Raw genomic sequence first — 22,051 nt, 5'->3', positions numbered from 1 at the left:
GTGAGACTTCGCCGTTAACAGTACGGTGTTGATACTAACAATGCACGTTTACATGGACATAGACCATCTGAAGAATACTCTACCGGACTCTGCTACATTGCGTGGTCATTCATCTCTCCTGGATGCGGGACTTGCACACGGTTCCTTTGTGGCGAAATTGTTCTCCGAGGTCGATCGCGACGAAGAATGATTGCGACGATATGGTGTACTTGCACCTCCTCAGTACTTCGGGCGTTCCTCTTGTCACTAGCGTCGGGTGTACGTGGTCACGCGCCGGTCCGGAATATCTCTAGTGTCGGGCATCAATTGGACGTCGATCTGCAATCATCTCTCTCTGGTAACGGGCTTCGATTGGGCGTCGATCTGGAGTCGTCCTTCTCTCTCTCTCTCTGGTAACGGGCTTCGGTTGGAACGTCGATCTGGAAACGTCCCTCGGGCTTTGGGCAGTGTTTGGCTTTGGTGTCGTTTTTGGCGTTGGCTGGCTGGCTTCATCGGAAGATGGCGATGCATCGTTGCGGGGTCAGGGAAGTCGACGGACTCCCTTCTCTATCTCCTTTAGCCGCCCATTATTATGTAGTCCACGCTTGGCAAAAACAAATCACCGCGTAATACTTCACCAAAATAAGGCGCACACTGGTAACTCTCTATCTGTAATTCGCTCCCGGTACGTAAGAAAACAAAGTCCACGGAGACAAGACGATAATCACTCGAGAGTGTAGCGCGTAGATGCTCTCTCTATGAAATCCGGGTCAAAACTCTCTCTGGAATCGTAGTACTCTTGTTTTTATTTCACTTACGAATTCGTCCGTTGAGAAGCACGCTAAAGTGGCTTGGCTTCGGTTTCCGAGGAGATGGAAATGACCTCTGTCCATTATCTTGAAACGCGGTCACCAGCGCGTCCTCGATCCTTGCAGGCTTGGGCTCCATATGATTTTCCTGGTCATCCGTGAAAAATGGGTTCGCCCACCCGCTGTGACTTCTAGCCTGGTCCCGACGAAAATAATCCTTCCTTTTTTCCGTGTTGGTGCGGCTGTCACTCAGGAAAAACCCGTCTCCCAACTCCCGATGTCTGGCTCGGATACAAATTTATCCACAAAATAAATCAAACCTCACACTTTTATATTTGAACATAAAATGAATCGATAAACAAAAATAATTTATATCGAACTGCGTTTCACATGTCACTAGATACCGTCACACAAAGGCCTCTACTTTGCCCTGATATATCTTATTCTCTTCGTCGTCAAGTGCTTTTATATGATCCACTTTATCCGATATACAAAACGAGAAGAAAGGACACAAGTACGCGCTTGAATTACCCGGCCGCCGTGAACCGGAAGTTGTGCTACAGTTCCACAATTGATTGTGCCGTTCGATATGTTTTTGTTTACTCGTGGATATCCCCTATACGCTCGAAGCCCAGTAGTTCACGTGTAATTTTTCTGTATTAGTGGGCCTTCAAATATGGATCGTGGAGTGAAAGACGCAGTGAAATTGAAACATTGTCATCATCTCCACGCTAAAATGCAATGTAGTCTATCTTATAAACACATATGTAAATTGATAGATGATTATGGGCTGAAACTACCAGGACTAACTATATTTCTACGATTATTGTCCCATTGAAATGATATTTGATATATTCGAGCTTATCACGATCGAGCGAAAGTGGTCCAATGCAGTACTCTAGTGGTTAGGGTGGTTGTGCCATACCTCTTCCTCTGACCCAACGTTCTTAAACACTAGGCACGCTGCTGACAAGCAGAAACGTGATTTATTTCTTACCTGAAGGTAAAACGCCACTCCCCGTTTAATCGTGTACCCTCCGCCTGTGTCATCAGTCTGAAAGGCGAAAAGACTCGCTGCAAGAATGGCTAACAAGGCTGAAACGAGAAAGGACATAAACAGGTTTTAATATGATTTTTAAAAAATCAAAGAATACGCTCGATATGTCTACAGAATGGGAAATTCATCAGAGGAGGAAAAAATCTAGCAATAATAAAGCATGACGTTTGATTCCTGGCGCAACAGCGAAATCCGAATAAGGCTCCGATAGGTCTTCCGTATAGACGCCCAGAACATGTTCACGGTTGCACGGGGAATCGAAAACCCTTCAGAAGTCTGAAACACGAACTGAATTATCTTTAGTTACCCTTTTCTTTGTAAGTTTGCTTTTGACTTAAAACACTACTTCATCTTTAACGAAATATCTTGTTGCATTCGAAGTTTCCATTTTGTATGGCAAGTTTTCAAAATGGCTCCCTAGTTTCCGTAAACAGTGTGTGACTGATGCAGTTGTCAGTACAACGCTTGAATTTGTCATAGTATATGTTGCTCTTCTGTCACTTTTGGTTAATCGCGACTATTGTAACGTGAAGCAGTGTCCACGCTTCAAAGATATATAAACTCAATAATTTTTATGTACATGTATGTATCTATACTTCTATATGTTAATAGTTGATTACCTAGTAATGTGGAACACGCTTCGTATATTAACTATATACATCCTGGTATAGGTTATAAGTTCAAGAGTTTGTTCTTTCTGCCAGCAAGCTGAGCTGGAAGTTGTTATCGGTAGCAACAATGCAGAAAAGCTACTGTTATTGTGTAAACACCAGGCAGCCACGATCTTACAAAAAAGCTAACACAGGGAAAAGACGAAAGATTAGACTTATATCATAATAATCCATGATTCTTTAGCTGCAAGGCAGTATTTTCATAATTTAACTACGTGGACGCAAAACAAAACCTGTATATATATATATATATATATATATATATATATATATATATATATATATATATATATATATATATATATATATATTCTTTCTTTGTTAACATATAGAGTGGCAGTTGCGGGGAGATAGGGTAGCTGAAGGAAGCTTCAAATTGAGTGCAGTGTGTGGCGTTTAAAGTTCCAATGTATATTTGTTAATCACCGGGGATGAAGGTGATAGTTTGTACATGTAAGTGGATATGTTTCTCATTGATACTTTATTGATTTGTATTTTATTGTGAGGTAGCATTTGTGTAGAGATGAAAGTTTGTAGATCCATCACGGCACCGAGGAATCGGATATAAGTAGCGGAGTTCGGTGACTTGTGACCTTTGTACTCCTAACTGATAAATGTGGAACTCATATGACCGTCTTTTCTTTAAACACCCGAACCTTGGGACGAGGAGTTTGAAGCCCCAAGGTGTTACTGAGTGTGAAGGCGAGGCTCAATAGACCCATCTGGAGTTCGCTCCAGAGGCGGATCTTGCAAGGTAAGTTTTCAAAATGGCTCCCTAGTTTCCGTAAACAGAGTGTGACTGATGCAGTTGTCATTACAACGCTTGAATTTGTCATAGTATATGTTGCTCTTCTGTCACTTTTTGGTTAATCGCGACGATGATAATGATGAATGGACACTCTGTAACGTGCAAGTTTCTGATGATGGCTATCCACCCAGCCAAGTCCAGGCTGTCTTCAAGCACTTATAAGATGGACAAGGAACTTCACTTCAAGATTACTAAGTATCGCTAATCTACCCTTCTTTCATTTCAGCTCCCTTCCCTTAACACATTGGTTGGGATATTCTGCATATATCAGCCACATCTGTTATCTATAATAAACCTTTTTATTGGTAATCATTACTTATGCGCCTAATTATGTCTACACCTTACAGGTTCTCCTATTTAGTATTAAGACTCTATCATAATATTAATGTATTCCTTTACAGCTCGGGTCCAGACGTCTGATCTACATACCCCTAACGGTAGTGCTTGGGCACAGGCCCGACATACCGTTACAACTCACAAATAAGTACTCATCCCCAGGCAAAGGATTCGAACCTGCAGCAACCTTTGATGGCGAGTTACTCATTATAGCAATTAGAACTACAATGCAGTAGTGGATAACCTGAGGAACAATTTCTTTATCATACTTCAGCAGGTCCATTCGCTTTAAGGACGCACATTTAATTCCTGACAAGGATTTTTTTTGCAGGTAGAAGTCAATTTGTTGAGGGGTGGTGATCTGTTTATATTCAGTAGGAAATCCTTCCTCCCCCCCAAAGCACGTCGTTATAATTGAATTTCCTCTTCCTTTCGAAACGGAAGGTGCTGATCGTTCATATCCGAGGCTTGGAAAACCTTTCTTTCTTTCTTTAAAGAAAAAAGAACGGAAGAAAACCGCTTTCAAGAAGTCGAAAGCCAAAAATAAAATTGCTTGGAATATTGTTGTTATGACAACCAATCTGCTAAAGGGGGGAATGGGGAGAGGATTGAGAGAGGCTGTTCGGCGAAACTCTACTTAATGATTCGAACGACTCCTGGCGCAGTGAACGAAATATAAGTGGTTCAGCTGAAGGCGGAATTATCTTCTTGCTTGCGTTTTTGAACTACACTAGCCATGACATTTGGATGGTAGGCAAAAATGTGTCGGTGCCACATGCGGCGTGCATAGAAAGCAAGAGAACCACAAAAATCGCTGGTTCATGCTCGGATGTGGCAGTGTTCACCTTGCAGTGTTGCTTAGTCAGTCCAATCGTCAACATTCCCTCCACGATCTTTCCAGCACATATTGATACCAGTGGCGGCGATTAGGGAGGGGGAGGGCAGTTGCCCGTCCACATTTGTTCCCGCACTATGCTAAACTTTATATACCAATGGAAAGTAAACTATTCTTGCCCCCCTAGTTTTGGAACCCAATCACCGCCACTGATTAATACAATTTATTTACGTGTATAACCTTTGTCAGAAAAGTTCCAGGACTGATTTTCTAAACTGTGTTATTGAAAAAAGAAAAGGGGGAACCTCGGAAGATGCCCACTTCCACCCGCATACATTCGAGGGTGTTATTGAAAAACGCGAATTGGGTTATTTAGTCACCTGACCTGAGGTGGTCACTCACACGCCCTCATCCTTATGCACGCATTGAACATTTGCTGTTGTACTCACGTAAACAGAAGTGGCGCAGGGGAGACGAAGATCGTCAAACGATGTCACGGATAATATACCTAAAGGTAGGCTTACCATATTTTTTTTGTTCCAACTCTTTACTGCTGAATTTCAGTTTTTTTTTACAAAAATAAATTGAAATGACTTAAAAGCCTTAACATTTTATTGGAACATTAATCTATAAATTGTACAAGAAAATATTAACATTATTTTCTAAAATCAATCAATTAATTTTCAAACGTTTAATTGAATAATACATTTTCTGATGTTTAGGAAGCCTCTCTGTTCTAGGTAGCATTATCTGTTAGTTCACTCAGTTGAACTTTTCCTTTTTGTCAGAAATGGCTTGCTTGTTTTAATAACATCATAAAATTCACATGAAAGTTCTGAATTAATTTTAACTTTCAGCAGATGTTTAACAGTGGATACTAGAAGTCTACCGCTTTCCGCAGACCAAATATTCCCCATAATTGAAAATACTCTCTCAACTGGAGCAGATGTTTCAGGCAAGGACATAGCAAACGCAACCATTTTAGAAATATTCTTGCGTGAAATACCAGTCTTTTGAAACACCTTAAAAATTGCTTGCCACTTCTTTTCAATAGTATCTGGTACTTTTTCAGAACTTGAACCACAACCTACCTTTTGGTTTTGAATTACCTTGTTCATCAAATAGGTCATCAATATTTACGGCATCTTTTACAATTGCATTAATAACTTGTGCACTCTCTTGTAAATCAGAAATGGTATAATCGATTCTTGTCATAAATTTTGGTCGTGAATATTCTATACCGGTAGCCTACCTAAAGGGAAGTGGAAAAATGAGATGTCTACCGAAGGTACTTTGTAACAGGCTTGATTGGAGAGACAAATTGGCAGCATTTTGCCACGGCTTCATTAATAACAGTTTCCGGCCAGGAACTTTCCCATTGGTCATAAGTGCCGGATCCGTTCTAAATCACTCCCCACGAGTTAATCTGTAAATTGACCGCATACGCCAATAAAAGAGGACTTTCTGCTTCTTCCATCCAATAAAGTATAAGTGCTTCCTTCCCGAAGGGCTACTAGGAGATCTGAGAGGCATCCCTAGGCAAGCTTTTCACCCCAACGAATTCCATCCTGCATTATTAACAGGAACCTGTCGACTTGGGCACTCTTGACCTTTCCGCCATTACCAACCGTATTGAATTTTTAAGCTTCTCCCAACCGGGGAGACTTGTGGTATAGAAGAAAGTACTAGATCTCTCCATCGCATTTTCTGGAATTTCTCGGTGTCTACAAGAACTAATAAACAAATTGTAATTACAAATGGCACCATCTTGGACCACAATCAACATTGTATCTGTCTTCAACATTTTTCTCTCATCTTTTTATCAAATTATTCTTAATCTTGATAGAGCAGAGTCGTTAATAATTTCGCTTAGAAATCACGTGTTTCCGGTTTCAGTTCCCCGAGGGATCACATTTCAGCGGTTCAGATTACATTTGAAACTTTCATTCCATTCCTCATTGGTCGGTCTGTGCATAATGTAAATTTAAAGCAAACTTCATTGCCACTTTAACCTATGAAGAAGACATTAAAATACATTTAAAAAGGTACGTCAGTAGTTGTATTGGTACTACTATAAACTCAGGAAAGTATGAACCCCCCCTCAAGCAGATTTGCTATACTTAAAACTTGCTCAACATGTTCATATGAGTTTTTTGCTCAAGTGTGGAGCTCTTCCTAATCCAAGATTTTTGTAAAAAATGCCCTCGGGAATTTTTCAGAAAGTATGACCCCCTCAGATTGATTTGCATACACTTACAAAAGGCACTTCTGTAAGATTGTTGTCCATAAATTTGTTAAAAATATGCCCCTCTTGATATTGTATGATATCTTAAGGTTATAGTGCCCTAGCATGTATAGATTTCAAAATTTTGTTAATATTGTATTTTTCAGAAAATTCTATTTATAAAAATTATAGAGACATAAAATATAGAGAATCTCGAGTAGAATATGTATACAAAATTTCAAGTTACCCCTGTTGAGAACTGCCTGCCCGCCGGGGGAATCAATATCTTCTGACCTAAGTTCTCAACTGCTCCCAGTTTTATTGCCAGATTAATACTTGTTGGAGCAGTTCCTCAGATTCCCGCGGCGCGGTGCTGGCAGCACCGAGGTGGGATTAATACTTGAGCAAGTTCCTCAGATCCCCGCAGCGCGGTGCTGGTAGCGGCAGCAGTAGGATCAATATTTGGAGCAATAATTCTATTGCCTCCTGAATTTTATTAACAAAGCTCCGGCAATTCTATCAACAATCTTATTGACATCGATTAGTTCCAGAGAGTGCCGCGCTGGGGCATGGCGCTGCAGTATGGGTGGGATCAATATTTCGAGCAGAGCATTTCCAACATCGATTAGTTCCAGAGTTGTCCACCGCCGCGCCGGAAAGCATGGCGCTGCAGTATGGATTGCATGTACGCTCAGCAGAAAAACAGGATACTTCGGCAAAAATGTTAGAGAAGAGCTCATGTTCCTGAATGCACCCCCAACACACCCCCACCCACCCCTACCCCCAACACACCCCCACACCCACCCCTACACCCACCCACATCCATACATATTTACTTGCAGACAAGATTGGACAAGACAGAACAAAAATAAACAAGATTCAACAAGACAGGACAAGAATAGACAAGATTCAACAAGGCAGGACACAATATTACAGGTTAGAACCAGTGCAGACAAGATTTAACAAGACAGAACAAGAATAGACAAGATTGGACAAGACAGAACAAGATTCAACAAGACAGGACAAGAATAGACAAGATTCAACAAGGCAGGACACAATATTACAGGTTAGAACCAATCCAAATAAGATTGTACAAGACAGGACAAGAATAAACAAGATTGGACAATTAATAAACAGAAATTTTGCTTAGCTAAAACAAACAAAGTTTTGATTGGCTAAAGCAAGCAAGGTTTTGATTGGTCCGACAAAACTATAAAAGCCAGGGCACAGTGCAGATTCTTCACCATTGCTGGATCGGCAGTGGAACCCACAAGTGGGGGATAGAACCTGAACAGGCTCCACCAAAGTATAGGAGACTTGAAGCATATAATTTGGCGGAATAACCTAAGTAAGGTCATAGAGACAATATACACTGATACAATAAAAGCCAATTTTTGGCAGGGGGGCCAAAGTGGTTCCTAAATACAAAATAATTAATATCTCAAGAACCAATTGACATAGAGCTATGCAGTTTTTTTTGTCTGTACTGGAATAACCCAAGTAAGGTCATAGAGACAATATACACTGATACAATAAAAGCCAATTTTTGGCAGGGGGGCCAAAGTGGTTCCTAAATACAAAACTCAAGAACCAATTGACATAGAGCTATGCAGTTTTTTTGTATGCACTGAACTCAACTGATCCAGAATAGAGTTTTGATTTGACCAGGAAATTGTATATAAATACCAAAGCCAAAAATATTAAGTGTATACACACATACATACATACATACACATACAAAGCACAGTGCTGAACCCAACTGATATTTTTTATTCAGTATAAAGTTTTGATTTGAATCCCAGGAAATTGTATATAATAAACAACAACAAAAATGCCAAGTCAAAAATATTGTAATCAATGCAATAAGAATATATCCAGCCCTAATTGGGCCAAGCATCAAAAGATTTGTAACCCGGACAAATACAGAACTCCCACAAAAATTTGCCCCAAATGCAATAGAAAATACAGCATGCAATACTTCACATATACACATAAAGATACTTGCTCTGTACAGTCATCAACATTGCCCCCTCAACCATCCACATCTGGTCTGAAAAGAAGGCACGAAGCACCTCTTAATGCCAGAGCAGCAAAGCAGCCACGCTATGCACCACCCATCCGTAGCAGTTTTAACGGCCAATTAAGGGATCACCGGTTTGTATCAGAGCCAAGATGCGGCATTGAGAATTTCTTGAACAGTATAAATTCTGATCTGCAGGCAATTCTAAATGCACAAAATGGCTCTTATAAGCTGTCCCTCAAATTGTTTGTACAATATAAGAAACCAAACGGCACAAAATTTACACATCCCCACATAACAGAAACTGTACCTGTATACTCAAATACAAATTCAGACAAAATAATAGGCAATTTGATAAATCAATTGAATATTAAACACTCTGAATTTGCGGCAAAAGAGTCTGGATGGAGCCTATGCGGTTCATCACACAAGTTATATGTTAATATTTCTGAATTTAGCCCATTACAAGGATCTACATATTTGCCATTACCTGCTAATATCAAAAACAAAAGAGCCGTAGTCAATATTGAAAATACCGACCAGAAATGCTTTTTGTGGTGTATATTAGCTGCTTTGTTTCCAGTTTCAAGGAATCCTGAGAGAATAAGTTATTACAAACAGCATGAACATGATTTTGACGATGCAATGGAGGGTTTAGAATATCCAATGTCAGTTCAGAATATTGATAAATTTGAAAAAAGGGCCAGGCACATCAATGGCAAACAATTATCTATTAATGTATTTACTTGTTCCACGGGCAATTGCTTGATAGATCCTCTCAGAATCAGTATATTTGATGATGAATCTGCAATTCCGATTGATCTGCTCTTAATTGAAAAGGATGGCACATATCATTACACTCTGATACATAATCTTGAAGCTTTGGTGAGAACACAACTAGACAAAACTCATACAATATTCAAGTTGTGCAGAAGATGTTTATCTGTATTTGATGGTAGAAAAATGGTGAAGGGGGTTCGGGAAGTGAATGCAGAAATTGCCAAAAACAAGTTAATTGAGCATCTGAAATACTGTGGCAATCATAAACCTGTTCATATGGTGATGCCCAATCCAAGTGAAAAAGCAAAATTCAAAAAGTATGAAGCCTTGTTGGAACACCCAGCATATATTGTCTGTGATTTTGAATCGAACCTCAAACCTCTTGCATTCTGCAATCCAGATCCCGAAGAATCTGCAATTACACCATACCAGCTGCATGAACCTTCCAGCTTTTGTTATGTGGTTGTACAGGATGGTGTTGTTACTAAAAAAGATTCATACATGGGACCAGATGCCATCAAAATATTTGCACATAGAATAGAAAATGTGTGCCGTGACATAGCATATAACATCTTATTAAAATCAAAACCCATGTTGCCTTTAACAGAGGAACAGATTGAAGATTTCAACAATGCAGAAAAATGCCCGGTATGTGATTATAAAATTTCAGATACAAATATCAAGGTACATCACCATTCTCATACAGATGGTCGATATAAACAGGCCCTGTGTAATAGCTGTAATATTAAGATCAAGAGACCAAGATTTGTCCCCATATTTTGCCATGGAGCATCCAATTATGATTTCCATCATCTGATCAGATACGAGGGGTTTGACAAGCAGAATTTAAATATTTTAGCTGAAAATGATGAAAAATATATATCTATTAGCAAGATAATTAAAGTTGATGGTGCTCCTATTCACATAAGATTTCTTGATTCTTACAGATTTTTATCTGCTGGCCTGGCCACACTGGCCTCTCAATTATCTGATGAACAATTCAAAATCACACGTGCATTGTTTCCAAATCAGGACCTGAAATTAATTAGGCGGAAGGGTGTATATCCATATGACTATGTTACAGATTTTTCTAAATTTGATGAGTGTTCCCTGCCACCACAAGAAGAGTTTTACAGCAGAATCAGAGGATCTGGAATCACTGATGATGATTATCACCATGCCCAATTGATGTGGAACAATTTAAAATGCAAGACATTTAGTGATTATCACATGGCATATTTGAAACTTGATGTGACCCTCTTAGCTGATATATTGCAGGCATTCAGAAAATCTTCTATGCAAAATTATAAACTGGATCCAATATATTTTTACAGTGCCCCGGGCCTAGCATGGTCTGCAATGTTTTTCAACACCAAAAAGCAATTGGATCTGATCCACGATCAAGATATGTATCTGTTTATGGAGAAATGTATAAGAGGAGGGATGGTGCAATGTTCCCAGAGATATGCCAGAGCAAATAACAAGCATATGCCTGATTATGATCCAGCACGGCCATCAAATTATATAACGTATGTAGATGCAAACAACCTCTATGGTCACGCCATGATGCAAAAACTGCCATATGCAGAGCTTGAATGGGTTGAAAATTTCAATATTGAGAATCTTAAGGATTTTGATGACAGTGAACATGGCCTCATCTTAGAGGTTGATCTGACAATTCCAGATCATTTGCACAACAAATTTTCTGATTTGTCCCCAATTCCTGAGGTTAAGTGCTCACCTGGCTCTAAACAGAAGAAGCTCATGATGACACTGGAGCCGAAACAGGGATATGTCGCATATTACAAAAACCTCCAGTTCCTGATGAAACATGGTGTTCAAGTAACCAAAGTTAGAAAAGTTTTGAGGTTCAGGCACTCAGAATGGTTGAAACCATATATTGATACAAACACGGAGCTTCGAACATCTGCAAAGAGCCAATTTGATAAGGCCTTGTTTAAATTGATGGTGAATTCAGTGTATGGCAAAACAATTGAAAATGTCAGAAAACATACCGATGTTAAAATAATTACTGACCCCAGCCTGAGCAAAAAATTGGTTGCAAAGCCTAATTTCAATTATAGAAGAATTTATGATGAGCACATGGCACTTTTCAACATGAAGAAAACAAAGATTAAGTTTGATAAACCTATTTATGAAGGGGCTGCAATATTGGAATTGTCCAAATTACATATGTTAATATTGTATTATGATGTGCTGAAACCTTTTTATGGTGATCGTGTAAAATTATTGTACATGGACACGGATAGTTTTATTCTTGATATTCAAACAGAAGATGTTTATCAAGATATGTCACAGCCTGAATTGTTTCAATACTTTGATACCAGTGAACATACAAGAATTCAACCCCACAACAAAAAGGTGCCTGGCAAGTTAAAAGATGAGACACTTGGTGATGTTATTGTGAAATTTGCTGGGTTAAGTGCTAAGATGTACAGTTTTGAAACATGTAGTGGCGCTGTTGCCAAAAAAGCCAAGGGCATTGGCAGAGTAACTGTGGAAAAAGATCTCCAATTTGAAGATTATGAAAATTGCATCAAATCCCAGAATTCAATCAAAACATCAGAAAATAGAATTCAGAGTGAGGATCACTTGTTGACTAGCAATATTGTAAGAAAAGTGGCCCTGGACCCACATGATGATAAGAGATGCATTTTATCATGTGGCATACATACTCTACCTTGGGGGCATTGTGATTTGAAAAATGGGAATCAATGCCCAATTACAGAGCATGATTTGAAATAAATAAACATGCCTATGAACTTATTTGGGTTCAAAAAACAGGCTATTATGGAGCTGCCGACACCACAAGCCTCTCCTGATATGCTGTCTAAACTGAGTGGCTTGTTAATTATTCATCTGAACAGCATATTTACAGATAATGATGATGAAACGGGCAAAACATTGTACATATTTAACAATAATTTAAATCATTACCAATTACCTGTAGGTGGGCAATTGCAATTTATTACAACCCCTGAGGGTGATGTCAAGATTTCAGTAGGGAGAAATATTTATAGAATTAAGCACTCAAACATGATTTCTGGCACTGTATATACTGTTTCTGCTGGTGACTGCTTATATATTGAGGTCCCTGGGTCATATGACAAGCTTATACCCTTTTTTATAGAATTAAGAATCAGATACTCTATAATAAATAACCATTAAAACAAAATGCCTAACGATATATTTGGCCATACAAGACATGAAGATCACAGTGATGAGATTCTGATGCTTGATGTCAGAGTCAAGAAATTAAGAAGTGATTTACAAGCTTTACAAACCACACTCAATGCCAGTCTTCAATTAGAAATTACAAATTTACAATCACAATGCATGGACCCTCTTCTTAAAATTGATTCTGAACTCAAATTATTGCTTCAAAAATATACTGATCTGGCAACATTAGATAATTTTCAAAGTTTAGAAGAAGCTGTAGCAGCTCTTCAAGCCAAATTTAAGACCCAGGCCACCAACTCTGAGCAATTGAAACAGCAATTGGAAGAGCAGATTAATAATGTCCAGACACAGCTCCAAACAATTGTCAAAAGCATAAAATCACAAGAAGATTTTGATCTAGTGATTTCCACTCTAAAAGAACAGATTCAATCACTCCAGATACCTAACCTGGATCCTCTGCACAATGCCATAGCCGAGGTTAAAGAAAAAATTGAGACGCTTGAAAATTTTATGAACAATTTGCCATCTTCTGATGCTTTGAATGCAATAACTCGGAGTGTAGCAAATATTAAGCTGCAACTTGAAACATATGAAGATTTTGGAAAAATTCAAAGTACCATAACCCATCTTGAAGGTACAATAGCAGCAGTGCAAAGTGATTTGGCAAATGTACTAGAATCCCGATTGCCCGGTATTGTAGATACCCTTGTTAGTGTCCAGCACCAAATCACAAAGCTTGAAAACCTCAACACTGAATCTGAGCTATCTCATTTTCATCATTTGATCGATGATATCCAAACAAAGCTTGAAATTTTACAACAATCAACACCCACTCAGGCAGATATAGCCCTGCTCCAAAATGCTATGCAAAATGTGGCTGATGCTTCTGAATTAAACAATGTGAAATTGGCACTTGAATCTTTGCAAAATACAGTATCAAATCTTCCCACATCACAGGAACTTAAAAATATTAAGAGGGCAGTGAATCGCATATTGAAATCAGAAGATATCAAGAATATCCAAGCAGAGATCAAACATCTCACTCAGACAGTGGCCACTCTACCAACCAATCAACATATTAATGAACTGCATGCCCTGTTTGAGGATATCAGAAGACAGGTCCATGATCTTACTGCTCAAAATTCAAAATTGGCAGTTGTTGAAAATTTGCAACAAATTGTAGCTAATATCAAGCAACAGCTAGGGACCATGGAATCCAATCAAGCAAATGCTCTGTCTGTTTTTGCCACCCAACTTCAAGAGATTGTGCAACAATACAAAAAACTTATTGTGGACATAAAAATCAAGCCAGGCCATGATGATGTTGTTAGGACCATCAATGAGCACCTTGAATCTGTAACAAGCAGATTGCTTACAGCAGAAAAGGAAATAACAGGCATAATCGAGAATCCAAAACATACAGTAATTCTTGAATTGTACAGCATCCCCAACAAAGAATATGATTCTCCATTTACACCAGGTGGCAAAATATATATGCTGTCCCCTGCACAATTTTATTATCAATTTTTTGTTGGGGGCACATTGAGACCAATCAAGATCAAATATTGGCATCAACCACAGGCACACCACTACCCTACCTTATCAATAACAAATGCTGATAACAAAGTAAAAATCACCAGTGTAGAGTTAGAGGATTTTACAGATCCCAATACATTAGAAACAGCCTATGCTGAAGATGATGGCTCTCTGGAATTTAAAATACAAATAGGGGACAAATTATATTTAGAAAATCCTGTAGTATCAGCTGCTGAACACCCCATAGTTGCAATATTCTTGTTTACATATTATGTCTAGACAAATTATTGTTGATGAATTACACAGACAAGCCAGACATAATTATAAGAGACTCCCAGTAGTCACAAAGGGCATAGATGATTTATGGCAGAGCGACTTGATTGAAATGGCAACTGGACAGTTGAAAAACTTAGACAAAATCAACAAGAGCTACAAGTATCTACTCACTGTCATAGACACATTTTCAAAATTTGCCTGGGCTGTGCCACTCAAATCCAAGACTGGAACATGTGTTACAGAAGCCATCAGGACAATCATCAATCAGAGTGGAAGATCCCCGCGCTATTTGCAAACAGATAATGGCAAAGAATTTTATAATTCAGTGTTTCAACAATTTATTAAAAGCCAGGCAATAAAACATTACTCGAGTTACAGTGATCTCAAAGCCTCAATTGTAGAGAGATTCAACAGAACCTTAAAAAATCTTATGTATAAACAATTTACACTTCAAGGTAATTATAAATGGCTTACAATCCTACCAGAACTTCTACATAAATATAACAACTCGGTTCATTCCACAATCGACATGAAACCCTCCGAAGTAACTTCATCTGATGAGCAAAAATTGATCAGGACTGTTTATTATCCTAGATACCAGCCAACAACAAGAAGGGCCAAATACAGGGTGGGTGATCAAGTAAGAATCAGCAAATATAAGCACTTATTCAAGAGAGGCTTTACAAGAAACTGGAGCACTGAATTATTTACAGTTGTTCAAGTTAAACCCGGGACCCTTAACACATATATAATAAAAGATCACCGAGGAGAAATTCTCAAAGGCCGGTTCTATGAAGAAGAACTCAGCAAAACTAAACAGCCTGACACATATCTCATAGAAAAAATCATCCGCAGAAAAGGCAACAAGTTATTTGTCAAATGGCTGGGTCATCCGGAACACAGCTGGATCGATGCAAACAAAGTGATAATATGAGCACCTGGGATGTTATAAAAAGGCTGCCAGAACCTGAACAACAGAATAAGAGAAATGGCAACTTGCTGCCTGATAATATTAGGTGTCTTATTGTTGGGCCATCTGCTTGTGGTAAAACTACACTAATGGTTGATAATTTTTTATTGGCACCCAACTGGTTAGACTGGAAAAACAGGCACTTGTATGTCTTCTCTAAGAGCTTGGAACAATTAAAATATCAGCAGCTGATGAAGCTATATGATGGATTGGATATAGCCACTTTTGAATCAGATGTTAAGCCACTTGATGAATGTCTCGATAATTCTGTTGTTGTGTTTGATGACGTTATACTGGATAATCAAAACAAGGTTAGGAATTTCTTTACACAGGGCCGACACAAAAACGTTGATTGTTTCTACCTGGCACAGACTTTTTCTAAAATACCGAAGCAACTGATCCGAGACAACAGCAATTTTATATGTGTGTTTCATCAGGATCATACCAACCTCAAACACATACATGATGAATATGTAGGTGGGGACTTGAGCTACAATGATTTTTCCAAGTTTTGCAGTAGGTGCTGGAACCAGGACAGTTATGGGTTTGTCACAATTGATATGACAAGAACACCTAATACTGGCAAATACAGAAACAAAATTAACGATTTTCTAGACGTTGAAACGTATATAAATAACCATGAAAAGGCCAATAATTGATGATCTTAAATTAAGAGATTATCTTGTAAAAAGATTTAAGGGATGGAAATCAGAGAACCGAGGAATTTATGAAAAACACAAACAAACAGAACAGCCTGTAATTGATGCTATTAATAATTTAGGTAAGAATATCAAAACTGTTACAGAGCAAAATCAAGATTTGATCACAGAGCTTGTACCCGTAGCTGCTAGGAACATATTAGATTATCCATTCACCCCACTTTCCAGTATTCATACACCTAGTCCTATTGCTCCTAGAAGAATTGAAGCTACTCAGGATCCTATTGAATTGGGTCTTCTTGCTCAAAAATATTTAACCACACCTAAAGACAATAAAGATGAGGTGTTTGGCTTATATGCTGACACAGAGCTTGATGGGAGCATCATACATAGAATTGGCAATTTCAGAGTAACATTTATGGGAGATGATATAATTGTATATTCAGAATCTCGACTCGGAGAAAAAGGTGCTTTTGTTAAGTACACCGGCACACCTGGGTTGTGGGAACTGATGACTAGGAAAAGGCCTGGCAGCTATACAGAGCAAGATTATGAGGATTACAAAGAAATATTAATAAAATCAGATGCTCTATACCAGAACAATGATCCCACACAGAAAAGGGTTAAGTCGAGCAGTGGGGCAAAATACAACAATTTAATCAAACCCATATGGTCACAGATCAAGACTGGCAGTGGAATCAAACAATACAACACCCTGCCTAAAGAATTTGTGTGGGTTGATGATGTCAGGAAACTTGTGGATAGGTTATTGGTGATAGCTGGGGAGGAAAATGCTGGGAACCACAATTTTTTCAATGAAAAAGTTGGAATTATGGACATGATAAGCACAAAATTGTCTAATTTTATAGTGAATGACCCTAAGGGGATTGGATATCTCATAAAAATTATTAATACTCTACCACCTAAATTTTGGAATGTCTCTGAGGGTCGGGGCCTGGTTAATGACATCATAAACAAGCTGCCATTTGAACTACACATTCCAGGCTATCAGTATTGTGGTCCAGGCACAAAACTGGATCATAGATTAAACAGAGGGGACCCTGGTGTAAATCCCCTAGATGCTGCTTGTAGAGACCATGACATAGCATACAACACACATTCTGATCTTGACAAGAGACATGTTGCAGACAAGAAATTAGAAGAGGCTGCATTTGGCAGATTTGTAAGCAAAGATGCTTCTTTGAGTGAGAGAATATCAGCATTGGGAACCACCATAGCTATGAGCACCAAACAAAAACTGGGGTGGGGTTTGTGAATATGTATATAATAAACCTACAATGAAGGCCAAGGGTGTTATGTATCAAATACCTTATGCAGGTCTCAAATCTCTTAAAACTATTGACAGTCTTTTAACCAAAAAGCAGCGCAAGAAAAAAAGCTCTTGTCTTGCCAAGGGCCATGGTATGAAATTGTTGCTTAGCACCCCCCAATTAAAAAAATTACAGCAATCCAGGAAAAAATCACATGTGGGGGGATTTATATTTACTATTCCTGCCATCTTAGCTGCTCTCGGGGCTGTTGGGAGCTTGGCTGGGGGATCAGCTGCCATAGCAAAAACAGTAATAGATGCCAAGAAAAATAGGGCAGAATTAGATGAGCAGAGGCGCCATAACCTGGCCATGGAGAAAAAAGGCAAAGGTGTTAAGAGAGCCATGAGTAAGTTTAAAAAAAACAAGAGCCGCTTACAAACCAAGATATTGAAGCTTTGATCAAGCCACTGGGCATCAAACATTTTAGGGGTGTGTACATGTCTGATTCTTTGCCAGAGCAACCACTCAACAAAGAGTGTGGCATTGTTAATTTGGATGAGTACAAAAATCAGGGCACTCACTGGATCTGTTATCTTAAATATTTAAACAATGAGGCATTTGTGTTTGATTCATTTGGAGGTGTTCCACCTGAAAATTTAATAAAATATCTAAAATCGGCTAATCTTTATTACAATAATGCCCGTGTTCAAAATTTCAAAGATGTTAATTGCGGACATTTGTGTTTATCTGTTCTTAGATATATGTCTCAAATAAATAAACCATCAATTGAAAATTTTCAAAAAGCCCTGTTGTATCTGAAACATCATGGGGGTATTCCATCTCACCAGCCAAAATTCAATATTGAAACTCAAATTGCATGATGACATAGTGTATCCCAAAACAATAGCTCTCAGAGCATTTTACGGCATGTACTTGATCCCTAATATTACGCACCACAACAACACAATTGCAGTAGGGGATCAAAAAATTGTCATCACTCCAGGGCAGTATAATCTGTCCACTCTAAATGCTCAATTACCCAGAGGTGTGGTGTTAAGTCAAAATTCTGTCACTCACAGAGTAGAGATTGTATCTGCTACAGAAACAGTGCATCTGGGTACTATAGGAGAGCTGTTGGGCTTTGAGAACAACACAAAACTTGAACCTGCCATCAAACATACTGCTATTAATATACCTAAATTCTTAGCCATAGAGACTCTGAATATTCACTGTAATGTGGCCGAGGGTATGATCACCAAATCAAATGGCATAGGCACTCACAAACAAACTGGCATCATTGCAACATTCAAACCTAATTCCGAATTCATGGAGCCCATCATCTACAATCCATCCCCAACATTATATTTTCCTGTGTGCCACAACAGAATAGATTACATTGAATTGATGGTCACTAATGAAAAAGAAGAATTAGTTGATTTTGCTGGAGCCACAACAACTGCAATCATAGAGATTAATATTTAAATAAAAATACATACAATGGAAAATATTGAGAGTTATGAGCTACAATCATTCCCTCCAAACAGGAGGACATTTGCAAATTTAAATCAACCCAACACAGAGATTGAGGTTGATCTTGATGTAGGGGATGGCTTTATACACCCCCACAGAGCAGATCTATACATCAAATTTGATGTTGTAAAGCTCGATGGTACAGATTATCCGGCAAATTCAAATATAAGATTGGTTGATAATTTTGTGCCGCATCTGTTCTCTGAAATTGAGATCAGAAAGCATGGCGTTGTTATAAACAGAATAGATTATCCCGGCATTACCTCCACAGCTTTGGCCACACTAAAATTATCCAAAACCGAGGCTTCTTACTACAAAATAGGTGGATTTGAGGCTGGTGATAAAATATTAACCAAGAGCCACACAGTGCTGTTCCCCATGCGCCTGTTGCCAGGATTCTTCTCGGATTACAAAGAAATTATGTGGAAGGGTGGTTTAAGAATCACATTTAGAAAAGCTGCAAATGATAATAATGCTTTGATGAGGTACAGCACATTAAACCCTACAGGAGAAGCTCTGCCTAATACCCTACCTGATGAAGGCAAGTGCATTATTCAGACTATGGAGTTAAGAATCCCAGTTGTTGAATATGAGGCCAGTTACGCTCTTAAACACAAAGCAGATATAGTAAAAAATCCACAGATTCCTCTGCAATTTTACACATATCAATGCGTACAGAAGCCTGCATCTGGTACATATTATGAATTTGATGCCACAAATTCATTCTCCAGTATACAATTTGACATGCCTGATTTTGTGGTGGTACTGTTTCAGACTGGGAGACACAACAATCAGGAAAAAAATTCAAGTAAATTTGATAACTGCAACATCAAGAACATATATCTTAAAAATGGCAGAAATGAGGTATTTCCTAGAGAAAATTATAATTTAGACATGTCCAAGGATGATTTCCTCAAATTATATGAGGCATTTTCTGCTTTCAAAAGGGTCACTACTGGCAATACTGATATGTATTACTCACCAGATGAATTCAAAACACAGAGACCCATGTTTGTAATCAACACTTCAAAAAGGAAACAGGTTGTGGTTAATGACAGGACAAACATTAAAATTATCTGTGAATTCCACGAGACATTACCCGATGACACCATATGTAGTGTCATTCTCATAGGAGAAAAATCATATGTTTATGACGTAAGAAATGAGAGAGTCACGGAGCAATTCTAGAAGGTCTCTACATATTGCATTGTCTTAATACTAGATATGCAAATTGAGCCTGGTGCCCAATTGAACCAGAAATAAATATGTGTGTATGTATATGTGTGTGTGTGTGTGTGGCATACTTTTATGTATAGGCAACAAAAAGAGCATATTTTTAACAAATTTATGGACAACAATCTCACAGAAGTGCCTTTTATAAGTGTATGCAAATCAATCTGAGGGGGTCATACTTTCTGAAAAATTCCCGAGGGCATTTTTTACAAAAATCTTGGATTAGGAAGAGCTCCACACTTGAGCAAAAAGCTCATATGAACATGTTGAGCAAGTTTTAAGTATAGCAAATCTGCTTGAGGGGGGGTTCATACTTTCCTGAGTTTATAGTAGTACCAATACAACTACTTACGTCCACGAAAACATTTCTTTCCAGAACTAGGTAAACATAATCGATTTTGAATAATTACAGTTTCTCCCCGTATATTGTAATATATTCCTGGATAACCGAAACTGCGACCCGCGTGCCACATCCGGACCACTTTTTTTGTACGGCGGTTTTGGTACTTATAAGATCTAAATTTATTTCGAGGCCTTATCTTTAGTATAAATACAGTCCATAAAGTCCTGCAAAAAACTAAAATTCTATAACTTGAAAACTATTAAGTTTATTAACAAAATATTTTGTGTTTACTTACAGCAAGGTTCAAAGTTTATTTCCTGCTTGTTAGGTTCATCGCCAAACCTCCACCACCATTCACTTCCAAACACTGTTGCAGTCTTTTTGTGAAACCGAGAATTGCGTGCTGACGTTGCTCTCCTGGGATATTCAGAATCACATCTCTTATTTTTTCTTTTGGGTCATCCAGATTAGTTGGTTTCTGTGAATACACCAACACCTCGGTCTTTACATGTCCCCACAACCAATAATCGCAAGGTGTCAAGTCTGGTGATCTTGCAGGCCAAGGTGTGAGCCCTCTTCGGCCAATCCATCTACCTTGAAATTGTTCGTTAAGAAACTGCCGAACTTCAAGGGCAAAATGCGGCGGCGCCCCATCTTGTTGCATGTGGACGTCATTGATGATGCCTAACCTATTAAGTTCTGGCACAAGGAATGTCTGTAGCATGTTCAGATAGTTGTTGCCATTTACCGTGTCTTTCTCGAAGAAAAATGGACCAATGATGTGGTCCATTGAAATCACATACCACACATTCACTTTGGGACTACTCCGAGTTTGCACTTCAAACTCGTGTCGATTTTCAACCCCCATATGGGGTGGTTTCTCATATGTTGTCTGGAACTTTCTCTGCACTGAAACGCAAGATTTTAACTCTGCAAACCACAGAACACACTGTGCCTTTTCCTGGATGGACGCCATCTTAAGTCACATGATCACGTGATTACCAGTGCACGCGTCACTGAGCAGTGTGGCCAGAACAAAACTTTAAACTTCCACCCTTCTCACCCAAAAAATGTGTATTGTTAAACGCAACAGCTAAAAAGTTATAGACTTTATGGACTCCCTGTATAATCTAATGTGGTCCATGACTGTCCTGTATGTAAATGTTTAAGCATCCCTGAGCTATACCCAATCACCCAAACTCCGCTTTGTCTATCCATTTTGCTTTATCTTGGTCTCTCATCCAATCTATATTATCTCATCACATTTTCCATGCTCCGTACAGCTTCAATAACTAATCATCATTCATCACAAACAAAGATCATTTCACAAAAAGGGGATCAGAACTGCAGGAGTCAAAAAGTCAAAGTTCGATTGATTTGATTGACTGGGCCTACAGTTTAAAGTGGGATACGAACCAATATGTCCTCTGCCGCGGATTGATACAAGGCAACGGCGTTATCACTACGCCATCGAGGAGGCCCTACAGGAGTCGAACACGGGGACCTTAAGAGC

The 22,051-nt window shown here is 38.7% G+C and overlaps 1 protein-coding gene across 1 annotated transcript in view; it reads right to left on the bottom strand.

Annotated features, from left to right (window-relative positions):
- LOC145985370 (uncharacterized) overlaps positions 1 to 22,051 on the bottom strand; it is a 244,184-nt gene that overhangs the window by 13,889 nt on the left and 208,244 nt on the right. Inside the window, exon 4 of the mRNA XM_083119317.1 lies at positions 1,786 to 1,883. Within this exon, the coding sequence (XP_082975443.1) occupies positions 1,786 to 1,883 (98 nt within the window). The remainder of the gene's footprint in view (positions 1 to 1,785; positions 1,884 to 22,051) is intronic.

The sequence above is a fragment of the Lepisma saccharinum genome, chromosome 3, assembly GCF_977018435.1.
Source record: "Lepisma saccharinum chromosome 3, izLepSacc3.1, whole genome shotgun sequence".
NCBI lineage: Eukaryota > Metazoa > Arthropoda > Insecta > Zygentoma > Lepismatidae > Lepisma > Lepisma saccharinum.
Note: the sequence above shows the minus strand (reverse complement) of the source record. Positions and strands in the feature narration are given on the sequence as shown.